The following is a 27,073-nucleotide window of genomic DNA, read 5'->3' as shown; positions in this document are numbered from 1 at the left end:
GCATGAACGAGCTCCGGACAGCAACAGAGCAAATGACTCCATTTTATCTATAATAAAGATGATGTGTGAACATTTTGTTTGTTAATATTCTCCATTTCATCTTAAAGTGTAACTTTCAACTCGCTTTTAATTGTTAACTGAGAAATTCGAGAGAAACCTCCGGAGGAAGCAAAACGTGTCAAAAGCTGTCAAAAGTACTCGTTGACAAATAAACAGGATTTGTTTTGTTTGGGTAACACAGTGAAAGAGAAACATTGTTCATTTACTGTACGTATACTACCAACTTTGCAAAAATAAGAAGCAGGTTCAAATTTGGCCAAATTATAATGAATCCATATTTACTTCTTAACGCATAATGTGAACGACTCATCATTTACCGAATAACAAAATCACATTCTCCGCCACACATTGTTTTACTCTGAAATACGTTTTGGAAGTGAAAAAGCTTAAAAAAGGCGATTTCATTTTGACAAAAGTTATGAATTACAGTACAGAGAGTACGTCAGATTTCTCGATCACAATCTCACAGCCCTCACAGCCTTTCTTCAAAACTGTAAAATGATACGGTGTATACAACATATGTACGGTATGAATGGGATGTGTTTAAAATGCCATTCGATGCACTACGGTCCTGACAAAATAGCCGTCTCCTGGCCGCTTCGCTTGGCAGCTCTGACCTGGGCACGGATGCCAAGGCGGGTGGACAGGGTGCCACATTCAGAGGAGCAGGCGGGAGGCCTGGTGACCATCTGTGAGGACTGGCACCTGGACCAGCCAGAATTCTGCCTCCAAAAACTCATGTACTGTACACGGGTGACTTCCTCTAAAAACCTCTCATTTACCTCTCCACACAATCCAGATAGCAACTGTTAACTGTGAGTTTGTAACAGGGCTGGGCGGTGTGACGGTATATTCTCTGTGATGTCGGAAATGTGTTAATAATATGTATATTTGTGCAAATATTAGTGAGCACTAACAACATGTGAGCTGTGAGTGACCAAAACATGGAGTGACAAGTGAAATTATTTTTGTCTTGCATGTATTAGGTTCCAAAAAAGGACCCTTCACTTGTAAAGTATTTGAAACGTGGTTATGTAAAGCATTAACCATTTGTCAATAAATTTAGTTAAAATAACTATATCATGATTTACAAAGTGGTGTAATCTCATCTCGGTTTTAAAAGTTCACAATTGATCACAAGTATCATAATAAATAGTTTAAACTAGTGTAAGCAAAACAGTCAAATGCATTTTTTGATGTTGAATCAGCATACGGCAAGTAATCGCTTATGCAATATAGGTTTTATAGTAAGCATTAAAACTGAAAGCTGATTTGTTGTACAACTGAGTAGGGTTTTCAGGGATCTGGTAAAGCCCCGCCCTCGACCTCTACCAGCCCCGCCCCCTCAGCTTCAACAGTGCATATCAGTTCACTGTACAGACCTGGTCGGTCTCCAGGGCCACTGGAGCTCAGCCAGCCCTGGAGAGAGAGAGAGAGAGAGAGAGAGAGCGAGAGAGAGAGAGAGAGAGAGAGAGAGAGACAGAGCAGTAAGGAGTGATGAAATGACCCTTTTCTTCCGAGAGAGATGGAAATGCATCGTAAGCCAAATGGATCTATCAGCCATACAAAAACTGCCTCCACAGCGGAAACAAGGTGACCCCGATAGCCCTAAAACACACTTCTTCATTATCCTTTCAAAATGCTTTGCTTAATTCAAAGAAAGTGAACATTTTATTTACTACCCCTTTGTCATGGGTGTCATGGTGGAGTTATCTTGAGCCGTGGTGCTCATGCAGCAGATGCACGTTTGAGTCTGTTCTAATTAGAGATCTGCGCGGGCCTGAATTAAGTCAAATTAAGTTGAAGTCTGAACCCGGCCTGTAAGTGAGATGCTGCATCTCTCTCTGGCACTTAAGATCTCATCTATAATTCAGACCTCTAAATAAAGAGGCCGCTCTGTGATAAAACAAGACTCTGGCAGCACCAGGCGGCCTCTCTAAGCTCATCGCCGTAGGGCCAGAACCCAAAACAGACACACACATCAACACCGCTGGAAAGCCAAACTCCAAAAAGTCAAGGAAAAGATTTCGCATGCATAGCAATTCGGTTGGTGTGTGGGCAGCAGGCCTGTGCACAATACAGCAGAAAATATGAAATATTAATATTCTGACAGTATTATATATTTATATACATATTTATGCAACTAATTATTTTTTGCTTCGAAAAGGCAATTGTAGCCAATTAGATTCCAAATGTTTAATGCAAGATGTACAACATTAAAGGGGTCATATTACACTGCAAAAATGAATATTATCGTTTGTTTTAGATTTAAGGTTCAAAAACGCTGTATTTTCCACATACCGTGCATGTTTGTATCTCCTCTTTGCTCCGCCTCTCTGAAACGCGCAGATTTTTTACAAAGCTCATGGCTCTGAAAAGCGAGGTGTGCTATGATTGGCCAGTTAACCAGTGCGTAGTGATTGGTCGAATACTGGAAGCGTGTGATGTAAATGTAACGCCTCTTACCATATTTGGAACATCAGGTTCCAAAGCAATTGTACTGACAGGTACTCCCACCTTACATTTGGGCGGTCTCAGTCAAATCAGACCACGAACTGACGTAGATTTGTGGGGGTGTGGTTACACGAGGCGTTTCAGGCAGGTCTGGGTGAGCATTCGCTTTTAGATTGAATGCATATTTTGTTCCGACACTTTAATTTTTGCAATTTTACGCTTCTAATATATGCATGGGCAACTTATAACACACCAAAGACACAGAAAAACACGTATTCGCGCCATATGACCCCTTTAAAGGAAAGCTCATGATTTCCTTTTGTGTTTTGAATTGTAAAGACTAGAACAAATTCATCCTTTTTTTATCGTGAATGAAGTTTTATATCAAAGTCAAACATCTGTGCATAATCACATACTGTATATGGCAAATATCCAATATACTGCCCGCTAAATCTATGCCATCACCAACACACATATATTTTGGCAGACGGGTGTATCACACGCACAAACACACACGTTTTACTGCCTCCCTCTGAATGAGACACGCTCAAGTCAGGCTACTTAATATTCAAACAAATCTGTCCTCATAAACTTCATCGGCGTGTGTGAATCAGATCCTCACAGCCTCCTTCAGACAGCCAGCAATTCTCACACACGCTTTTCATTACAAAAATGTTAAAAGGTGCAAAAGTGAGATCGGCACTCGTTTTAATTTATACAATGGAAGACGTTTTGTTCGCCTGGATGAACTGCATTTACATTCATGCATTAAGTGAATCAAAACTACAGTATACTATACATTAACCCACACCATATCAGAACAAAAATGAATAATAATAATAATAATAAACCCACTATGCATTTTTTGACAGGAGGCGCACGTCCCAACACTATTCCCCTCTCTCTCTCTTACGTTCCCATCTCCTTTCCAACAACAGAATATTTCACATAGCTGCTATAAAGAGCAGATGCATTTGCATGCTTTTTCGGAGGAGGCTGGTTTGGAGCTGGGAGGTGTGGGTGTTTAACAAGTCGACAACAGCTCATCTTCATTTTCAATTCATTTTCCGCCCTCGTAGCAGGAGATCTGCCCGGCACGTTTGCGAGAGCCAGTGTGCTTCACAAGCCTCCTCTGAGGAAGAGCGAGTGAATCGTGTGCGAATGCATGAAAAGGTCATACCGTAGGCATTACTTGACCGGAATGTGTGTGTTTGTGTGTCACAGAAGCTTTGACACCAAAGTCCGCAGGAAAAACACACACTCGGTGATGATTCGAGCTCTCTGCAGACGCAGACAAACATGTTGACGTGCACAAAAAAAACACACATCAGGGTCAAGATAAGACCCTCTATCTAACATTAGGCAGCCTGAGAATAGCTTATCATTTAGCATACTTAAAGATTTAAGTGCCAACGTGTTACGGTTCACAGTTCGTTTACAATGCTTACAGTGTAAAAAGTGGTTTGCGTACAAAACAGAACATGTGTGAAATATACAGAAACAGCACATTCAGCCTGATATCTTACTGTTAATGGTCTTAAAATGCTAAATTATGGATGAACTGCATTTGGTGCTTTGCAATATGTGTGGTATTCAGATAACAGCATCATAAGACCGATGAGAAGATTGTACCTACAGTCCATACAGTTCAGAAATGCAGGGCTGGCTACGACCGCTACGATCAAAAATAAGCAAGCGTGCCATATCCACATGGACATATTAAACACACAGTAAAAAGTAACATCAGTCCCTGCTCAGAGAGTGTTTCCAATCAATACTCATTTAGCAGGGAAGAGAGAGAGCGAGAGAGAGACATTGAAAGGTAAGAGGAGCCGTTGGCAGTGAGCAGGTCTCCAGACACAGCTTTCAGCACCATCTGTTTCCTGCTTAGCCCCAGTCTTAACACAGCCTAAACCCTAAACCTAAGCTGAACCCAACCTAGACAAACCTGAACCCAATCGGTTGGCTTTATCACCAAAACCTAATGGAAAACCAATGATCGGGTGCACAAACTGCTTAGATTAGTATTAGAATTAAGGATGCACCAATTTTGGCTGATGCGGATTCGGATAACTGATCATTCTTCAACAATGGAAGCCGATAACCAATATATTGATTGATATACTGTATATCAATATTAATATACATTTTTCTGAGCCTGAAACAAAAGGTAAAAGTCGACAACTGCTTTTATTTAACAACATTGACTACAGAAAACAAGGTAACGTTTTGTTCTCTTTTTTCCAAAAAATCATGTAGCAAGCCTACTTTAAACTAGTTAAAGATTATTTTTTTTACTTTTCTAGTATAATGTTTATTTAATAAACAAGTTATAGATGTTCATCCCAGAAGTGTTCTCAATAGCCACAAGTCTAACAGGTCTCCAGACAGAAATCATTTTAAATTATTTGTAATTTATCAACTTTAATATATCAGTCTGATTTTATAATCGGGCTGACCAAGAAAAAAATGTTCAAATCCGTGTATCTGTGAACACAAGGTCTAAAATGACCTACATAAATATGTTTATAGCTTCAGTGCAATGGCAGACTCCTAAAACTGCAGGCGTCCTGTGGGTGGCTCGCTGGCCCGTGTCTGTACACAGATGCCACAGCCGGCCTCTTTAAGCAGGAGCAGAGGGTAACCACATCGGCCTAACCGAGGTGTCTGTGGCTAGCCAGCGTATCCACTGCTATTCCACTTTACACACGCATCCATAGACACATACGAAGGGTTCAATATGAACTTTTTTGCTATACTTGCCAAAGCAGGTGAATTGAGAAAATTGAGCAGCCATTAAAACTGATATAGATTTTATTAAGACTAAAATGCTCATTTTTGCAAATCAATTTAAACTGTATTTGCAGATCCTAATGAGGCAAAGTAAATTTTTATGTTGGACCCTGGATATCTATGAACTGACAGAAACATACTGATCAGAATGTTTAGTCACAATTTGGCACGTCAGCATATTTTTCAAGCATTATCAGGAGACCCGAGGTACATTTTCTAATCAAGCGCCCTGTCGTGTCTTGTTTCAGCTTTACTGTGGTCAAAGCATCCAATCAGATTTCATTCAGAGACCCCATGAACTTTGACCTGTGGCTCTGCCGGCAAGGATGCTCATAACACGCACATACACAAACACACAGCGAGTGAGACTCAGTCCTACCAGCAGGAATGTGGTTGAATTCAGATGACTTCAGAAGCTCCAGTGGCTGGTCTTTACTGGAATCTGTAAGAGAAAAGAAACACATTCAACTGAGAAATAGACGTGTCCGGGGTCAAAGCAACATCCACAAAGCAACATACACAAATGGACATTAAAGTGATAGTCAAAAATGAAAATTCTGTCATCATTTACTCACTCTCTTGCCATTTCAAACCTGTATGACTTTTCTTTCGCAGAACACAAAAGAAGATATTTTGAAGAAAGTTGGTAACCGAAGAACTCCGACACCCATTCACTTCTATTGTACGGACCCAAAACCAATGCAAGCAAATGGGTGCCGGTTAACAACATTCTTCAAAATATCTTCTTTTGCGTTCTGCAGAAGAAAGAAAGTCAAACAGGTTTGAAATGACATGAGGGTGAGTAAATGACAGAATTTTATTTTTGGGTGAACTGTCACTATAAGTAAGGGCAGATGACATTTCATTTGAAAAACAAAAGGTGAACAATTAATGTAGAAACACTATTTTATGTCACATTTTTCAAACCCTACGGACCTTTTAATGTTTTAATCAGCTGAATAATAGACACCGAGGTACACAACAGTTTAATCTATTAAAACAACGCAGTCTATTTAAATATGACGCTCCGTTGACAAAAGGTCCACAGGGACATGAACGTTCAAGTTTTCTCATTATTGTGGAATTTTATTAAAAACTATAAAAAGCCCAGATCTTCAAAAGAGAAAGAGAGAAAGACAGCTAGACACTAGAAGGCACGATTATTTATCGCGATACCACTAAATCCTATTGTAATTGAGCTGGCTGCGATATGCAATGTGTCTATATATTTTTTAATGCGTAGCTTGTCTATGAAGCATGTTTCTGGGATCAGTAGGAAATGCTGCTCGATCTAAAAGCAGTGCGAGTTTGAGTCGCTTATAATGTGCATTTGAAAAAGCAACACCCGTCAAACATGATCATTATAAATATACTTCATTATCATAAAAATACCTGATGAGGCTTGAGTAACGGTGATAAAAAGATGTCCATAGACATTTCCTAGATTCTAAAACGTGTTATGGTCTTCTTCTGCAGTGCGTATTTGGAGTTTCCGCACGAGAGCGCCCTCTGGCTTTCGGATGCAGCAACATTTTCCCATACTTCACTCGAAAGCTGTGCATAAATCTCGTGATATTTATCGTCGGTTTATCGTTACAGCGCTAACCAACATCAAAGCAATGAATAAAAATGAATATACAGTATGAAAACAAAGAAAGCGAAAAAAATGATAACTTATGAATACAAAATCAATACTATCCAGAAAACAAATATTGGTACATTAATTTAGTCGCAGCAACCTAAAAATAAGAAAGAAAAAAACTCAAAAGCATTGAAATAATAAGATTTCAAAGCAAGCATATTAACAAAACAAAATGTACTTTTTTTAAAGGATCGCAAAAGAAATGCATGACCCAGACATGTGCCTAACAGTTTCGAATCTGTGAATCTGCAGAAATTATTTGAACAATAATGAGTTTAAGATGCACCTGACCCACTGATCCCAATGTGTCTCACACCTACATGCTAAACACAGACAGTGCATCGCTTTGAGGTGAGATGAAAAAGACAGGAATCAGTAGTGAAGAAATTCAAAGCCTCCAAAGATTCGCAATGTTTAATTCATTAGACATTCCTGTCAGACAGTCTCACCAGCGGTGACAGATCTCAGGGTCGTTTCCACGACACAACAGCATCCTCGGTTCCTCTGAAAGAGGAAGGTTTTACCCGTCAGCTTGCACAGAATACCGCGAGAATGCAAACAACAGCCTCTGAAAATGTGAAGGGATTCAAAATACGTCTGATAACGCTGCAGGTCGTCTCTCATTCCCAGCACCTGCCACAACACCACTTCTGCGGACACCCGATCTGCCCTCCAACCTGCTCTGAACCGCACCGCTGTTTTCCCGAGAAATACAGGAAAACCACTGTCACACGACTGACAAACAGAACGTGACAAATCAACCCTGATGAATGAAGGTTGAGGGGAAACTCTCACAGGCTGTGTGACAGGAAAAGTGAATATTTCAGAACAATGCAGTCGGCAACACTTCACCTTCTTTTGAAAACAGTTGCATACAAATTCTCAACAGTGTTTTCTATGAGATTCTGGATTTGAAGAAGGCTCACAACTTACATAATAAACACAATAGAATACGTGTGTGAAATGATATTTTGTTTATTCACAATTCTATAGGTGGCGTTTGGCTACATCACCGATATAATGCTTTCATAAGAAGATAACTTCCAACAACCTATGATTTTCTTTTCTAAGTTGAATGAACAAAATGTGTTATAAATACTTTTCAAGGTTCAAGGGCATTATTGAGCAAAACTAGTCAAGTTTGACATACAGTAGCTTTGTGACATTACAGGGACAGGTTGCCAAAAAATAAAAATCCTGTCATCATTTATTCACCCTAATGTGGTTAAGAACCTGTATATGACAAGTTGTTTAGTGGAAAACAAACAAAGATATTTTGAGAAATGTTTCAGTGGTTTTGTGTCCATACATTGGAAGTCAATGGAGGCCAGTGTTGTTTGGTTACCAACATTCTTCAAAATATCTTCTTTTGTGTTCTGCAGAAGATATCATGAGGGTGAGTAAATTATCCATTCATTAATACTGATCTGACTTCATACATCTTGACCAAATCGCATATCCGGATCTCATTGAGTGACACGTCCCGGGTGACATCATCTATTCATGCAAAACACACAGCCTCTCAGATAAGCGATAAGATAATACACTTATTTTCATGAAACTGTGAGTTATCAATCACGCAGCTGATTAATGTCATTCCTGTGAAACATGCAAATGATACTCTATCAACAAACCCTTACGATGTCTGAAATAAAAGACAGCCCCATCCTACTTTAGCGAGTCAAGGGTCATCGGACGGAAGTACAAAAACAAAACTGTAAACATGTTTCTTGAAGACTTCCACTGTACAGTATATCCCACTGGATTGGCAAACAGAAAGAACAACCATGAACTTCATTTTTTGAGTTTTAAATGAAGGTTTTTGACTTTGTTTGAGCCACATATCAGCATTAACTTAAACGCATTGGCTTTGATGTCTTAAAAAGCCTCAACGTTTACAATTTTGGCAATCAAACTACGAATGTCACTTCACATTACATTAAGTTAAGTGAGAGTATCCAACCTAAACATTGTCTGTTAAAGGTGATGTGTGCAATTTCAATAGTTTTTCTACCAAGAAAATGTGCAGGGCTTTGAAGACACTATAACCTTTATGTCTAATTAGGGCTGTGACGGTCTCCATAACAAACACCCCATCGCAAACTGTTTAAACCACCTTCACATGTTGCCTGCAAAGACAAGAATTTCTCAGGTTTTGGACACATCCCCGTGTTGAGACCTCTCTTCTGCTGATCGATATGATACGAGTTCACATTGGTAGAGCAGGAGACAGATAAACAAGTCAGACCACAGCAGCTGTCTCATTCAGCCGTGATTACTGGCCCTTGTAACCCAACACGAACCGCCCCAAACGCCCGCTGGGCCTAAAGAGTGAGAAACCGGAGGAACTTACAGCAGGTAGGCAGTAATGAACGGACTTCTCTCCGCGCGTGTCTGGAACACAACAGTAGAGATGTGCAAAACGACATTTACAAATCGACCAGCACGTGGATTGCCTAAACAACATCGGTCTTAAGGAAGCCCTGTAGAATCGGGCTGGGTTGAGGATCGACTGGACCAATTCGGGACGGAGCACAAGGGAACAGAATGCTGGGGTCTGTACACAGGATTGTGAAAGTTCAAAACAATTTGAAAAGTTTAGAAAATGAATATTTTTTATTGACTCACTTGATGAAAATGCAACGAAAATGCAATTGACCTGTCGTTAAGCCCCTCCCCTCGAACGCAGATGAGCCAATGGCAGTTGAATATGAGTTGCACGGGGACCGGAACTCGGACAACTTTAGGTTTTAGCGCCATAGAGAATCATTGTAAGATCGGCAGCTCTCATCGGTTTAATGGTGTTTTATGCTACAAAAATGAAAAACGATGTGCCTGGGGTACTTGTAACACTAATTCCAGGTGTCATGGGAGCATGAGGAATAGAATTTATTTTATTCAATTTCCTCATTTCTGGCTCTCATACTTTCACTAAGTTATAGTTTCCATCTGCAAATCGTTAATGTCATCTTGTGCTTCAGTATGGTATCTCTGCATTGTGCTAGTTACAGTTAGCGAGACTAACGTACAAACCTAAATAGCTAACTGCTCTCACAGCATGTACATTGTAGGTTATAAACGAAGGTCTACATTTCAGTGTCTCTCCATATTAAAGTGCTTAACTTAATTTAACCTTACCCTGCGGTACATGAACAGTTGATCCTAGATGTTGTCATCTGCGATCGTGACGACGGTAACATGAGGCTTCTCCCGTTTGCATTGTGATCTGTAAACCCTCGCTTCCAAATTACATTTTTTTTCTTCTTTTTTTTTTTTAAATTTTTTTTTTTTTTTCTTTGTTTTTTAAATCTTTTTTTATGGTTTATTTTTTCGAAATTGAGATTTTTACATCATCTGTAAGCTGAAGAAATAAGCTTTCTATTGATATGTGGTTTGTTAGGATAGGACACTATCTGGCGGAACAACAACTATTTACAAAGCTGGAATCTGAGGGTGCAAAAAATCTAAATATTGAGAAAATCGCCTTTGAAGTTGTTAATCTGAGGCACTGTAGCAGGCCATCCACTCACAAAAATAAAGTTTAAAAACAGATACAGTAGGAAATTTATTAAATATCTTCATGGAACATGATCTTAACTTAATATCCTAATGATTTTTGGCAAAAAGAAAAATCATAAATTTTTACCCATACCATGTATTTTTGCCGATTACTAAAAATGTTTCCTTGCTACTTAAGACTGGTTTTGTTGTCCAGGGTCACATATGTCCCTCCATGGCATATTTATGTCCCACTTGAATTCTCCTCGACAGCAGAGTGTGTCCAAAATGTACCAAAACCAACTTCGGACAAGGTTTTTACACTGACAGCTGCCATTGAAAGACATTAGGAACTCTGGTCGCTTGTCCGAGTTAGCAACAGTAACTAAAGGGGCCGGGGCTTACCGATAGGTCAGAATTTTCAATTTGAAGGTGAACTACTGCTTTAACTAGTTATTCAACAACCGACTAGTCAACGATCTTGACGCAACTGTGTTTTCTTTTACCAAATGTTACTGTGATGCTATTCTCAGCCATCCAGACTGAAGTCATCATTTATACATGCTGCCACAGAGCAAAGATAAAACATTCATGGTGTCCCCTCCAAACAAGGAAGCTTCCACGCATCTCCCGCTATCTCCTGAGAGAATGTCTAGGAGGCAGAAAGAGGGGCATTAAAGGGAAGAGATATTTAACAAAGGATCGAAGCCGTTTGTGCATCCACTGCACGTTCCCGGCCTCGCATCGCTGCACGTGCGCTCTATTTTTTGAATCCTCTCTGGATGAGACAGAAGCAGTGTTGGTCCATCATGGCATTTTAATCAGACACATGGAGCATCGCTAACAGAATCCAATGTCAGCTGGTTTAGAACATACATTTATTGGGGGTCAATGGTGAAAAATGACCACTATGGACACAAGATTCAAACAGGCCATCCACACGGAGACGCGTCTAGCTGTGTATGTAAAGATTTTGTATCGTATCAGCATTTCGTCCACACGCATCCGCCGTTTTGAGAGCCTAAAGCACCATTTTTTGAAAGCGGGTCCCAGAGTGGATAACTCTTAAAACGCCACCCTTGCGTTTTTCGTGTGTACAGCCGATCCGTATATTTTTTGAAACGATGATGTCATCACCACAGCGCGCAAAGTTTATGCGCATGCTCCAAATCTTCTTCTCCGTTTTTAGTGCATCTCTGTGGCAGAATTACAGCGCCACATATTGATTTGGCGTGTATACTATGGTTTCGTGTGTACGCAGATATTTCTTGAGACAATGCTGTGAAAATGAAAAAAAAAGATTGGATAGGGAAAATTCTGGCTTCGTGTGGATGTGCCTTAGAGCAGGGCTCCAGACTGCGACTAAATGGTCGCATTTTGCGACCAGTTTTTGAGAAAGCGCGAGCAATTTTTACAACTACTCGTGCATGTGCAACCTGCAAATTTGGAATTTCTTCCAGTTGTTTCAAGTGGAAATACGAGTAGAATGCGAGTCTGCCACCAGTGCATGCTGTGTGTGATAGTCAACTGCGCGCCAAAGCGCGCATTCACATGTCACTTTTTCCCGCTGCTGCGCATAATTCAGGTCGTCATTGACAGGTTTACACACACACACAATGTGAGCGCATTACTACGAGTCGCTGTTTGCTGTGACGGATTTCTTGAGCCCAAGGACGAACGATTTGATAGTTGACACGTTTAAAACGAAACTTATTGCGGATGAGTTCAGGAAACGTCATTTATCTGTTGATTACTTGAGACAGCGCTGGACCATTTAAAATCTGTTGACAGCAAGAACGAACGACTCTTGTTAAGTTGTATTTGACGTTATATTTACATGTGTTGTGTGAACATGTGGAAAAGTGTCCTTAATACACAATAAAATCATCGTAACAATGTAATAACACAATTCCTTTCATTTAGATTTAATGTGTAACACTGTAAACAATTACATATATACTTTTTGACAAGCACAATTTCTGTTGGTTCAAATGAATTCAGTTTACAGTCACTCTATTTAGCACCAATCAATAAGCTAACAAAGCTTCTCTGCAGATTCTTTTTAAAAAGTAATAGTTATTTTGGGGGAAAATGTGAATAATTGCATTGCAGGCTGATTAAAGGTGTGCCCCTAAATTTTTTACTTGCGCTCCTAAAATTTTAAGTCAGGGGCTACAGTGCTCCTAGTAGAAAAAGTTAGTCTGTCTGGAGCCCCGCCTTAGAGGAAGAAAGATCTACTCTAGCCTGCAGACTTAAAGGGACAGCCCACCCAAAAATAACAATGATGTCATTATTTATTTACCCTAATGCCTTTTAAATCCTGTATAAGACTGTTTGTTCTGTGGAATACAAAAGAAGATATTTTGAGAAATGTCCCAGTGGTTTTGTGCCATGCAATAAAAGTCAACGGGGGCCAATGTTCTTTGGTTACCAGCGTTCTTCAAAAATGTCTTCTTTTGTGTTCTGCAGAATAAATCAAGTCATACAGCTTTGGAATGACAAGGGTAAGTAAGTCAATAGAAAGAATTTTCTTTTCGAAAATGTGAACCATGCCTTTAACTTTTTGCAAAAGTACAGCCAGAACAGCCAAAATCGTTTGCCGCCTCGCACACACCAACACTTCCTTGTTCCTAGAAATGCAAATCAAGGTTCACTAGTATTAAAAAAGGAAACATATTAACTATCAAATTGCGAATGGATTCCTTCAAAAAATGCCAGAATGGCAGGCAATGCACAACACATCGCGGCAGACCTGGTCAAGAACACAGTCGCCTCTTAATGCTTCATTTTAAATGATAAAGACCTCAGGATATGTTCAAGTCGACAAGTATGCTCAAGTTTGAGGAAGAGAGTGTGTGTGATATTGAGATGTGGTGGGATGGGCAGACTGGCTGGCGGTGCCAGATGGCAGAAAGATGACACCAGAACCTGATGGACTAGATGAGGAAACGTCCGTCTGTCTGTGTGGCATCAGAACCACGAGTACACTTACACACACACACACACACACACACACACACACACACACACACACGTTGGGTTTCCATGTTTTGTGGGGACATTCCATAGACGCAATGGTTTTTATACTGTACAAACTGTATATCATATTCCCTACCCCTAACCCACCCCCTAAACCTAACAATCACACAAAACTTTCTGCTCTTTTAGATTCTCAAAAAAGTTAATTCTGTATGATTTATAAGCTTGTTTCCTCAAGGGGACAACAAAAGTATTTTGGATATTGCCATCTTTGTGGGGACATTTTGTCCCCATACCGTAGGGTTTACCCTTCCCACACATACACACACACACAAAATATTTGTTTCTTTCTGTCTCTCTCTCTACGCTGGGTCATGTGACCCCCTTATACGTGAATATATTAAAACTAGTGTGTAATACAGATAAAATCTATAAATTAAAATATGGGTAGAGGTAGATACCTGAAAGCACCGCATTACTCCAGAGCTTCCACAAACACAAACAGCAATGAGAATAATCTTCCAGTAATGCAGTAAAATCCATCTGCGCTATTCAGATTCTAGCCAGTGTACCATAGCAAAGCTCATCAGGAATGTTTACATTACAGAAGATGCTTTGAAGAGCCTTATCAGCTCCAAAAATAGGCATCTGTCCAGATAAAGTTCAGCCGTCCCACCCACCCTGCCCCAAATCTTTCTCATAGACCCCTCAGAACCAGCAGACTTTCAAAACCGAGCTTATGGTCAACAAATGCAGGGTCCAAACTATATGATATAAAGAAATTGCACACACACACACACACACACACACACATACAGTATTGGGGTAAAATAGTACATTAGACTAACACGGCTAACCGTGTTTTGGACCATGGTAGTTGGTCCAAGCTTGAAGACCACAAAAAAGCTTAGTCTAACCAGTTTAGTTGGTCAGTCTGGTTTTTGGAAGATGGGGGATGTGAGACCAGCAAAGAGCGGCTGGAAACCACCTGTTCTTCTCAAACACTGCTATCTTCTACAACTGGATTGTCCAGTAGCAAAACATTTCAAGAAAAAAAAGGATTATACTATTTAAAAACTGTGTTGTCAAAGCTTCAAAACTCTTTTAAATATGAAATATTAGCCAAACTGAAAAAAAGGTTTTCTAGTTTTGAAACTAAGTCTAAATCGCTGAAGACCGTGAAGTTGTGCCTGTCACATGGTTTCAAAACATTTGAGACATTTGTGCAAACCCGCACACAAGGGCTAAATACATCCTCATCTACAAATGACTCCAGCTCATCTAAAATCTCATTTCTGACAAGCAGCAGCTCATCTGGACGGTTTAACGCATCCTGCTCGCTCCGCAGAGATCCGATGACAGGAATATTTAGGGAATTAAGGCATGAATCTGGAAGAAGCCAGAGGCACAATGCTAAAAATAGAGTTTGCAGGCTGCTTGTGACAGGCCTCTTAGAGGTCAATTCACTCTGTCTCTCCAGGGGACAGTTTGTGTTTGTGTTTATGTGTGCGAGTCCTCCACAATGATCAGACAGGACTTAGAGAAAGTTCTCCATAAAACCTGTGATGGTTAGCCTTGCTGCCTGTTCCAGAGACTATTTTGCATTTAAAGAGACAGTTCACCCAAAAACAAAAGAACACAAAGATATTTGGGGAAATTTCTCGGTGGTTTTTGTGTCCACTGTCCATCCAATGGAAGTCGATGGAGCCAATGCTGTTTGGTTACCAACATTCTTCAAAGTATTTTCTTTTGTGTTCTACAGAAGAAAGAAAGTCATACAGGTTTGACATGACATGAGAGTGAGTAAATAATTAAATAATTTTCGTTTTTTAATCTCTTTAGTGTATAACAATGTATTTAACCTGTCAAGAATATGACCAGGACATAGATTAAATCAAACTCAAGGCAAAGAAATTCTATTTTTTGCACATAAATCATTTTCCTTTTTTTTTTAATGCAATATTGCAAAGGAATGAATGAATGAAACACGCTTTCATTCATAAATAATTGGTTTGTTTTCTGGAAAGCCACACCTTGCTCTTTTTGCCACGTTTTCCACCAAATTGCTCTTCAGTGATTGTAACATGTACCAAGTCAGTCCTTTACCCATCACAACACATTACAAACATGATATCAACCACCACCACAACATGACCCGAGTCTTCAATACCGGTCCTAATTTAGACCTGCACCCAGAGCTCTCCACCTGCGTATGGATCCCAGAAAGACTTTAATACCAGGTATAAACAGGGTCTAAGACAAACATCACAATGACTGACCATCCATTCAACTGGAAGTCGCTTACAGACAAGCCCACTGATACAGCGGGTGGTGGGCAGACTGTGGCGCAGTACAGAGAGGGCACGTGTGCCAACATCCCGTTTGCTGGCAGGAGCTAAGAGCTTGGCAGGAAGTAAGAGAGATGGTGTTAGTTGGGGAGGTGGCACCTGCCAGCAGCCCATCACCTGGTGAGATTGACCAAGCGCACACCCGGTGTATGAACGCAGAGCCACGCATACACACACACCATATATACACAAACACAGACCAGTGCTTGGCATTCACACCTGCAGCTTTGAACATTATCCTCAACACAATACACAGCAGAAAAAAACGTTTAGAAATAGAATCAACAATAAATGCTATTAAACAACCAATAAAAAGAGAAAAATAACATATAATAGAAGTAAAATCGTTATTTTGTATCACTACTATTCAATATATCGTCCAGCCCTATTGACGGCTAATATATTAACAATCTTTTTGTAAAATTCACTTAAAGGGACTGTTCAAATTTGTGTCAGCATTTATTCACCCTCATGTCACTCGAAACCTGTATATGACGCTTTCTTCTGTGGAACACAAAAGAAGATATTTTGAGATATGTCTTGGTGGTTTTGTGCTCATACAATGGAAGTCAATGGGGGCCGATGTTGTTTGGTCACCGCCATTCTTCACAATATCTTCTTTCGTGTTCTGCAGAAGAGAGAAAGTCATAAAGGTTTTGAGGGTGAGTAAAAAATGACGATTTTTATTTCTATTTAAACAATCCCTTTAAATCTATTATTTATGAGCACAAATCTATTTAATACAAGCGGGGAAGTGTAGCAGTCTCTCTCCCTCTCTTTAAATTTCAGGGCGGTACCAGAGTAAATAATTCGAAGAGAGATCTATCTTGTCCTCCTTTTCCCTAACACAACAGTTAAGTCTCTCTCCTGCGGGTCTGCTCCAGGTTGGGAACCAGATACAGGCCACTAAAAACAGCGGGCAGCTCTCCGGTGAACATCACAGCGGAATGGATGGTTCTGAAATCCAAGCTGTCCTGGGATAAGGGTTAGGTGGTCTTTATGGGCCCCCGGAGAGGGGATCTGCCAAAACCAGAATAACAAAATGTCCCATAGAGATAGCGGCTTTTTCGCCATGTTTTTCGGGCCATTGCAAAATATTGCCATTGCTAAAGAGAGAGAGACTGTAGTGAGGAGGAAACAAATGTGGTACATGAGAAGTGCTTGTTGAGCGAGAATTAAAGCGATATTTCACAGGCAAAACAAAATTTCCCCATGTTCTACTCACCCTCAAGGCATTCTGACTGCATATGACTTTCTTCTCGAAGAATAATGCAGTCGGAGTTATAATACCACGTATCATTTTTCTTCCAAGCGGTAGAATGGTAGTGAATGGGGGGCAATTTTTTGAAGCTCCAAAAAGTGCATCCATCGATCAAAGAACGGCTCAACACGGCTCTGTGGTCTTAACACATGTCTTCTGAAGCGAATCCATGCGTTTGTTTAAGAGAAATATCCATATTGACAGCGCTATTAACGGTGATCTCTATCTTCCGTTATCCCTCGGATGCGTGTGAACCTGAGGCTTGTTTTTCCGGAGATCTCTCTCTCTCTCTCTCCATCTTCAATCCTTCTTTCTAAAAAGTAGCAATTGCTCCTGAAATTGTTCTGCTTTTAAAAGTGAGCCCCTGTTAAGTAAAAGCCGAGCATTAGAAAAGAATGGGTGTTGCCAGAGTTAGTGCCTAAAATTGAAAGCACTCCAAAAAAAAGTGTTTTGGACAAAAGATTGGTGTGCATCAACCTGCTGGTCCTGAACCAGGAACTTCCAACATTAGATGCCGTTGGGCAAGATAACATCTTCAAAACAACAACAACACGACCAGAAAAACAAAACTCACAGCAGATCCATCTACAGTTCAACAGCCAGATGTAAAGAATCACAGCACAAAATAATAACGTCTTATATAACTTCTTCATTACATCACAGCCAGCTGTTATGTTTGTTTTAAAACAAACTCAAACACGGAAAGTATTTTTAATAAGTTGTTACCTTTGAAATAACATGAATGCACTGATGAATTGTTCACAACGAGACCGCAAATGTGCATCAAGCAAGCAAATATTATCGGTTTTGACCTTCAAGACCTTCAAAGCCTGTGGACCTTCAACATCAGGAAAAAGACCACCATCATCTACACCACTAGAGGGCTTTCTGAGGGCTCCACGGTGAGGTTGATTATATGAAAGCTCTTCCATCAGACGTCCTTTAGGACACACAAGTGATGTTTAAAACTGAATAATCTGATTTAGTGACTCCCTCCTGTATTAACAGATGTGTGATTTACTTTAAAATCAATACTTTAACTGCTTTAATTAAAAATAAATATCCATCCAGCATTAGTTTCTAATCTACAAGAGCCTCGAGATTCAAGTCAATGACAAATGTGTGATGATCTTTCAGAGGTTTTATGCAATTAAATGAATGGCAAAAATGCACTTTGTCACAGAGGTCAGTTTTAGGAACAGTGGGCATATACTCAGTGTTGGGTAAGTTACTCTGAAAAAGTAATTAATTACTAGTTACTAATTACACATTCGATAATGTAATTAGATTACTGTACAAGTTACTCTCTTCAAAAAGTATTAATTACTTATTACCAATTACTTTCTATATCCTACATCAACTTTGATGAGTTAAGTGATTCAAGGATAGACATGAAACGGCTCTTTTAATTCATTCAAATAAATAATATTAAACTACATAAAGTATTATTATTAATTACTGTCTATCACAAACACACAATATTTAAATTTTCAAATGCCAAAACATAAATCAATGCCCCCTTTAAGCATGTTATAACATGTTATAAAAACAGGTTACGGAAAGATTTCACAAAACTGTAGTTATTCCAACACAGTGCCAACAAACTCTATAACCAAATTTATTCGTTTTAATCATTAATCAAAATTCAACTGAATTGAAAATATGAAAGTCTTTGCAATCTAACTCAAGAACTTAATCTACATTTTGGCCTAATAGTCAATTTGTCACAAATATCTATACCACCCAACCCCAGACGCCCCTCACGTCATGTTCTGTTTATAAAAACCGGCACCTGTGTAAACATCATGCTAGCCACAAAAACGGGATAATCCCACTATCTTCACACATACAGTGAATTCCCAGGTGGAAATGAAGTGTTTTCCTTGTGGTGCCCCTAGAGGAAGTGATGACACAGCCTTGGTGCATTACAGAACTGTTAATAGAACAGGCTCATACGACAGAGATACTACCTCAGCTATTGGTCGGGCGGTTTGAGTTTTTTCCTTTATGAAGAATAACCAAAACAGAGATAAATAAGCATTTCACCATCATAACTAGCAGAGCCAAAAAACTACACTTGGGCATTTATAAGTGTGATTTTTTTTTTTAATTGAGATGTTTTGGCCTTTTTGTCAACCAAGCAAAATATGTGAGTTTGATTGCTAAAAGCTGCATTTTGTATTGCAATACTTTTTTAATTAAAAATTGTAAAAAAAAATGTAAAAGAGAATAAAGCTGCAAATACAACTTGCTGTGGACCACCTGAGGTATTTTTTAACATCCCACTAATAGAATCCATCACATCCCAACAGACATCATTATAGTTTCCATTAAAACCAATACAATTCCCATTATAACCATTAAATCCATTAAATTTTCGATCGCGCTTTGGTCAGGGTTCTATGTACGATCACTCCTGCTTGGCCGTATAGACCGTATATGACGTTAAATGCGTAAACCTCTATAGAACTCATTTAAAAAGTGCTTGTCATCTTTGACAACACAGCATGCATTATGGAATCATTGAAAAAGTACAATGTTTTTTCCATTTCCGGAAAACCAGCCGATTTGGACATACAAGGTTTCAGAAGGACAGCGACGATATCTTGAATACACTGTACATGAAAGTATCTCCCAAATGCGTACATGTACAGTAAATGCAATATAAATGTTCTGTATGATCAATGTACTATAAACCTGACACTTTTATGGATGTTTATTGGATGTTGTTGCTGTCCGTCACTACTGGACAAAAGTTTACAAGCACTTATTTAAAAATATAACATTATAATGTAAAAGTATTTTATTATTACAAAAATGTAATAACGTATTCCTGACTTAATAATGAATAAATAAATAAAAACTTTTATACTTTAGCATCTTCACTGTAGTCACCCTTTGACTAAAATTTGTAAAAATGTGCTATTGACACTTTATCAAGCAATTTCTTGAGAGCTTACCGTGAGATGTAACAGTATTAATCAATATTGATAAATTCCCATGGATTCTGGGGTGTTTTTTTGCTAATTTTAGTCTAAGTAATCAATTTATATAAAAAAATATCAATTTTAGTTATGTAACATTCAAGACCATCAAGATATTTTAGTTAAGTGATCCTAAAGTTTAGACCAGTGGCGTACATTCACATGTATTAACTTGGCAAAAAACAATGTTCAGTGCATTCAAAGTAAAAAAAAACACTGTGACCCCTAAAATACAAACCGCTCACCTTGGTCTTGACAGCACCATAACCTGTTCAACCACAGGGACATAAAGCTCATGCAAATCCTAACACCACACTTCTGTCTGTAATTATCTGTCTGACTGTACGGAACAGTGACAGAAATGTCAAGATCCTACTGTGTGTATTTTTCTCTCCAGCTGCTGTGTGTCTATCTCAAGAGGAGGATGAAACGATTAAAAAAAAGCCGCTGAGAAGATACGTAAAACACAAGCGAGTCTGCACGCATGCTGTTTTAAAGCGGAAAAAGATAAAAGTACAGAATGCAAGCCAACGTCATAAAGCAATTGTATCCTTTAAAACCCCTCAGATCTGTTCATCAATGCCGGTTGCTGAATGAGGCGAGAGGCAGACGTCTGCGGCTCTGTATGCACATCCCACAGCCATTCTGCTTACATACTACAGGAACGTCTGACGGTGCTTTGACAGATGAGAATCTGTAAGATACGCTGGGTGTATTGCATTTCAAGCACAACTGGACTCACCTCTGCGAAGTACTCATTCGTCAATGGATGCCACGTGAGAACTTACCTGACAAATTCAGCCGTTGTTAGCAGAACAAGTACCAGTTTAGTGTGTAGAAAACATCAGAGGAGCAAAAAATGTGTGTGTGTGTCATCATGACTACAGTAGAAGGATAGAGTGTGACACCTCAGGATGGACAAACAGGATGAATGAATCACTGTTACTTACAGCATGTTTAAAAGAAACGGAAGCAGTTCACCTACAAACTAACACCGTGTCATTATTTACTCACATCCTTCCAAACCAGTGTGCTGTGCCTTATTTATGTGAGAGAAATTCTACTAAAACGGACACACTAATCGTTTTCATACGTCCATAAGGACCCCCCGCGCCTCAGAGGAAGATCATTTTCTCCTCACTTACAGTCCATGATGAGATAAGCCCACCAGAGGTCTGTGCCTTCTCATCTGTGTTCAGGGCCCTTTCCCGAGGACTGTGTAATCTAAAGTCCTCTCATAAGGCCCCGTCTACCATCTGCTGTCTAATGAAAGCACTGATTAAAAGATCCAACACTTAGCCGTGTCATCCAGACAATTAACACCACACTCTGCATCAGTCACAACTGGCCCGATCACTGCCACCGCGTGCCGGCGTACAGCTTGTGACGGCATGCATAATGACCACAGACCGCGTGAACAGATCCGACAGTCGGCCTGATGAGAGCTGATGATCCTGTGCTAATTGGTACATGTCGAAACCGCCTGAGTATGACGGATGTGATGGACGGATGACAACAGAACGAGACAGGACACCAGAGAGCCTGGTAATATGTGACGCTGCCTGTAAAAACCAAGCTAAAGTCGTTTTTTGTGATTTACTGTTTTCTACATAATGTAAAGAACATTCTGTGAAAATATAACCTTGACATCTTTTATATTAGCTGTGTTAGGCCAAAGATGAAATCATATTGAAATAAATGGTTGAAATCAATCTTTGATGCTCATCTCATAATTCATAATCTCATAAGACATTAGACTGTTTTTACAAACAGGGTCACATATAGCATTTAAACAAGTCGGTTTGTGTGTATTTCAGGCAAGGTTTCTACACTTTCTGAAAAACAAACTTCTCTTGTGGTTTGTGATTTAAGGATATAGCCTAGATGTTGGTCACTCTTTATATTAGCCTGCGATCTATAACTTATTTGATTACAAAAATAACAAAAATCAGTCATTGACCAGGTTCATAAAAATTCTGTTAAAAACTAATTTCTTACCTTACCCTGATTCATGACAGTAATCAGGGCTGTACAGTGCGATATGTCGCACATGCTACGAAACAAACAGTCTGTGCTAAGAATAAATGTAATGGTGTAGCACGCATGCTATACAGTTTGGCCAGTGCCGCTTTTGTGTGAAGTGCGTTTGTCTTTCTGCTTCTTCGAGTGTGAGGTTAACTAATGACGCACCACTATTTATTTTCGTTTTTATTTCGTTTTTGCAATTAAAACTTGATTTCCGGCTGCATCGGGTCCATTAATCTAGAGCCCTATGATCTGTGGGAAAACATGGAAGGAATCACGAAAGCGGAATTCTACTATTTAAATGTGTCTTCTGTTTGTTCTGCGTGTCTATGAGTGAATGAGTTGCAAACTTTAACATGTTACAAGCGGGACACTCGTGGATTTGTCTGGATCTTACTATACGAGGACATGAACACGTGAACTTCATCCACAGAGCTATTCTGAGTTTATTCTACGAGTTTTTCAATATTTGAGTGAAGCTACTGTCAAACACGCTGAAATTCAAGCGTCGTCACAAAAACCCGCCAAAATAAAAGTCCATTTCAAGCAGATGAAAAAATATTAACTTGTAGTAAATTCATAAACTGTAGTAAACACTATACTATACTTTAATATTTACTATAGTAAGGTTCAAATATACTACAGTACACAATAACTTTACTGCAGTTTAATGTTGTCAATACTATAGTTTACTACAGTATTTTTATGGACAAATTTATTTATCACTGTATAGTAAAGCATTGAAAATACAATACTCCAAAAAATTAAAAAGGAAAAAATGAATTTGGGAAAACCAAGAATTATATGGCCTTAATTTATCCATTTGTATAACCTTAAAGTCACCATGCAATCAAACAAGTGTTTTATACAGTGTTGCAGCGATTATTATAAATGATTTATCTGTGCACACCTTTTTTTCACACCAAAACGTTAAACCTCTGTAGCACCGGTGCTATGTGCAAAAAAAGCTAACGTACAGCCCTGCAAATGTCAGTTCTCCTTAAATAAGTACACAGTACTTAGAGATCACGAATATATATTTTTCATTAGTGTCAACCGGATTTTTTATTAAATCGTATTTGGAAACAGCAATTACTAACAAATTAAACATTTGACTTGCGCATAAAGAGCTAAAGTCATTTATTAATATAATACTGTACACATGAAAACTCTGGTCAAACATCAGCCCCCAGTACTCTTGCTAATTCAAGCCCCAGATCTTCTCAGACAAGTACACTGTGTCAGTCCTCAAGACAGAAAAAAATCATTTAAAACAAAGACAATAAATATAGGGCTATAAAGAGCAGCATCTCTGTTGGCATGTCATTACATTTGCATTTATTTATGGCAAATGTGCAACGACATGGCAAAAGATCTGACACAGAATCTGTTTCACACATTTATAACACCGACATCAATGTATTTACATGCACAATATATGATCGCGCTGAGCTATATGTAAACACAAATCACTGCCATGTGCGCTGTCAGCACGCTAAAACAGCCATGCATCAGCCATGCATTAGCCCATCAGAACTGTAAACAATGACTGAAATGGGACACTTTCTTATAAATGCCATGATTATTCCATGCACATTTACCAGTTTGTCATCGTGATCGTAAAAATAGTGTGCTCACAAACTCATCAAACATTTTCTGAACAAAACATGAGCTGTACAAAATTTAGTGCTAAAGATGGTTTCTTAAGTGTTGCTACGATGTTGATAATGTTAATGCATGTATTAGCTTCTCTATCCCCTTTACAAAAATATATACTTCATATATCCCGTCACAAAGAACGGAACAAGCCACACAAATTGAGCTACCCAAATATAACGGGACGAAATATGTCGAATTCTGTTCAAATCGCCAACTCCATGTATAAGCAATAAGTTATGTTTGCCAAAGCAAGAGCCATTAAAATAAATTATGGAGCAGAGATTCTCCTGCCCACTTTCTTACAAGAATTCACAAGTGGCCACTTTAAATAAAAACCAATCCAGGAGAATTTCAAAAAGGCGTCTCTCATACACACTTACTGCTGCAATTATCCCAAATCCCAAAGTTCCTCCGAACCCATTCATATCCAGCCCGTTCCCTCATGGGAAAGCACAAGGCCCTAAATTTAACTTGCTAGAAATGCTATTTCAGCCCACGCTCCAATCTAAAGATTCATACGGCTAGACGTCCTGAGGGATTTTTTCTGTGACACACTTTCACTCATCCAAAAGTTCTCCTTATCAAGTTTTTATTCACCAGGACAACTACATTTTGACAAAGAACAAGGATGTACAGAATGAGCTGGTTGGGCTTCAGGTAGCCCTGTATAATATGTTAGTCTGTTAAAGGAGATAAATTTAGAGAAGCAGCTTTTAAGAGAGGGTTTTTAGCATCTTGCCAGTACAACAGTTACTGTTAAAAACCTGGCAGAGGCACGGCACACTCTCGATCTCATTAAAATCTCTCTCAGGAAAGATGCGTCTTCAAATTCATCTCTCTTAAAGCAGCAATGCAGGTGCATTTTGCAAGAGATAAAACAACGCTTTAAGCGAAAATTCAATTAAACTAAACACAAAGTAGTGTAAAAATATACACAGAAGTGGCCAAAAGTGATACCCGGGGGGGGGATTTTTGTACGATATTCCCCCCTTTAGATTAGAATAGGGCATCAAAATATGTGGTGCATGGTACAAAATGGACACAACACAAAACTTATATATATATATAGATGTATATATATATATATATATATAGATGTATACAGTATATAGTATATGTATACATAAGACAAATTATTTGCCAATGAAGTGAAACTACAGTAGGGAATATGGGTTTATTCTAATATACAGAACATTTTATAGAAAAACTTACCGTAAATAAAACATACATTGACAAAAGTCAATCCTCTTGTGTGGTAATATTTTGAAGCCATTCTACTGGGCTTTGCCTCAGTAAGCTTTGCTCAAGTATTGTTATATTATGTTTTCATCTTAAATGATATACAGCCAATAAAAAATAAGAGATCACTCCAAATTTTCATTTAATCAGCATTTCTAGATGTATTATGGTCATTTCAGGCCAGTGTCTGTTGAATTTCAACAAAATCAAACCTCAGGAGTGACGAAGTCATCCAACAGCAATGCAAAAGACTGACAGCTTTAAAATTAAGGTTATCACATAAAAAATTAAAATAATTGAACTTTTTGTACAAATATGACTGTTGTATTCCTTAAAAGTGAATATGAACTTGTTTTCTTTGCCGTATTTGAGGTCTGAAAAAATACAGAGCATCTCTTCTGTTATTTTGAGCTGTTTCTCCAGTTTTCATTTTCTGCAAATAAATGCGAATAGAAAAAATATTTGTATTTGAAATTTGGGAGAACTATTCTTAGTAGTTCACAAAATGAAACAAAAATGATAATTTTACCTAAACACATACCTATAAACAGTGAATTCAGAAAAACTGAAAATAATTTTGAAAAATAAAAATTCTTGCCTATATATTTGAATAAAGAGCGAACTCAGCGAAGCTGGGCATGACTTTTGGCCACTACTGTACATACTGTATCTTTATTGGTTGATGTTATGCATTCAATTAAATATATTTATACCATGGCATGGACTGTTGGAATACTCGATTCTGATTGGAATGTGTGCATTAAAATCGTTTATTGCACGGGTGGTTCCAGTCAGTTTGATCAACATTTGAAATGAACTGACAAAAATAGCAAATGACCATGGCATAAGTGGGATAATCCATGGCTAGCCTTGCATTAAAGGGGTCATATGGTGCGAATACGTGTTTTTCTGGGTCTTTGATGTGTTGCCCATGCATGTATTAGACACGTAAAGTTGAAAAAATGAAAGTGTCGGAACAACAGATGCGTTCTATCTAAAAGCGAATGCTCACCCAGACCTGCCTGAAACGCCTCGTGTAACCACACCCCCACAAATCTACATTAGTTCGTGGTATGATTTCACTAAGACCGCCCAAATGTATACGCAAGTAAGGTGGGCGTACCTGTCAGTACAATTGAAGAGGAACCTGATGTTCCAAATATGGTAAGAGGCGTTACATTTCCGTCACACGCTTCCATTGTTCCACCAATCACTACGCACTGGTTAACTGGCCAATCATAGCACACCTCGCTTTTCAGAGCCATGAGCTTTGTAAAAAATCTGCGCGTTTCAGAGAGGCGGGGCAAAGAGGAGATACAAACATGCACGGTATGTGGAAAATACAGCGTGTATATACATTGCATTACCTCTAAAACAAACCATAATATTCGTTTTAGCCGTGTCATATGACCCCATTAAAGGATTTTAATGCACTTCACGTCGGTTGCTTCTTGGCCTCCACGCCCTCCATGGCTAGCCATGGATTATCTTTTACATATAAAAAAAATCATTTTTGTTTGTACTTTTGCACTATTTGCAAATGTAAAATCTGGATCCTACAGAAATCTATCTGACCCTCCTCAACCATCCCCAACAACAGCTTACCATCATAGCACAGATGACGATACCAATCTGAGTGTTATAATCCATTACTGCGTCTTCCATCAGCGAGAAGCTAATATTCATTATTGAATATGGAAGCTTATGAACTGCTGAGGAGAAATAGTATACATTATGAATGAGGAATCTCCAGTCTGATGGATTTGGATCAGGGGTACCTGGAAATGTCCTGCCAGAAGCTGTAAAGGCTTCTAAAAGTAAACAGTGAGGAAACGGCTGGCACCAAGCCTCCTTATCGATGTGAAGCTTTTAAAACTCTATCGAACTGTCAGTAAAAATGAATAGTTCTTTAAATACTGCTGTAGAGGGCAGTGATGCAAAATCTGTTGAGATATTAAAGGCTAGGTATGATCTGAGAGAGCGAGAGAGAGAGCGAGAGAGAGAGAGCGAGAGAGAGAGCGAGCGAGCGAGCGAGCGAGAGAGAGAGAGAGCGAGAGAGAGAGAGAGCGAGAGAGAGAGAGAGAGCGAGAGAGAGAGAGCGAGAGAGAGAGAGCGAGAGAGAGAGAGAGAG

At 39.0% G+C, this 27,073-nt stretch overlaps 1 protein-coding gene across 1 annotated transcript in view; it reads right to left on the bottom strand.

The window, feature by feature from the left end:
• Positions 1-27,073, bottom strand: part of hdac4 (histone deacetylase 4) — a 162,945-nt gene that overhangs the window by 95,538 nt on the left and 40,334 nt on the right. Inside the window, exon 3 of the mRNA XM_057336386.1 lies at positions 5,687-5,749. Within this exon, the coding sequence (XP_057192369.1) occupies positions 5,687-5,749 (63 nt within the window). The remainder of the gene's footprint in view (positions 1-5,686; positions 5,750-27,073) is intronic.

Source organism: Triplophysa rosa, linkage group LG6 (genome assembly GCF_024868665.1).
Source record: "Triplophysa rosa linkage group LG6, Trosa_1v2, whole genome shotgun sequence".
Taxonomy (NCBI): domain Eukaryota; kingdom Metazoa; phylum Chordata; class Actinopteri; order Cypriniformes; family Nemacheilidae; genus Triplophysa; species Triplophysa rosa.
Note: the sequence above shows the minus strand (reverse complement) of the source record. Positions and strands in the feature narration are given on the sequence as shown.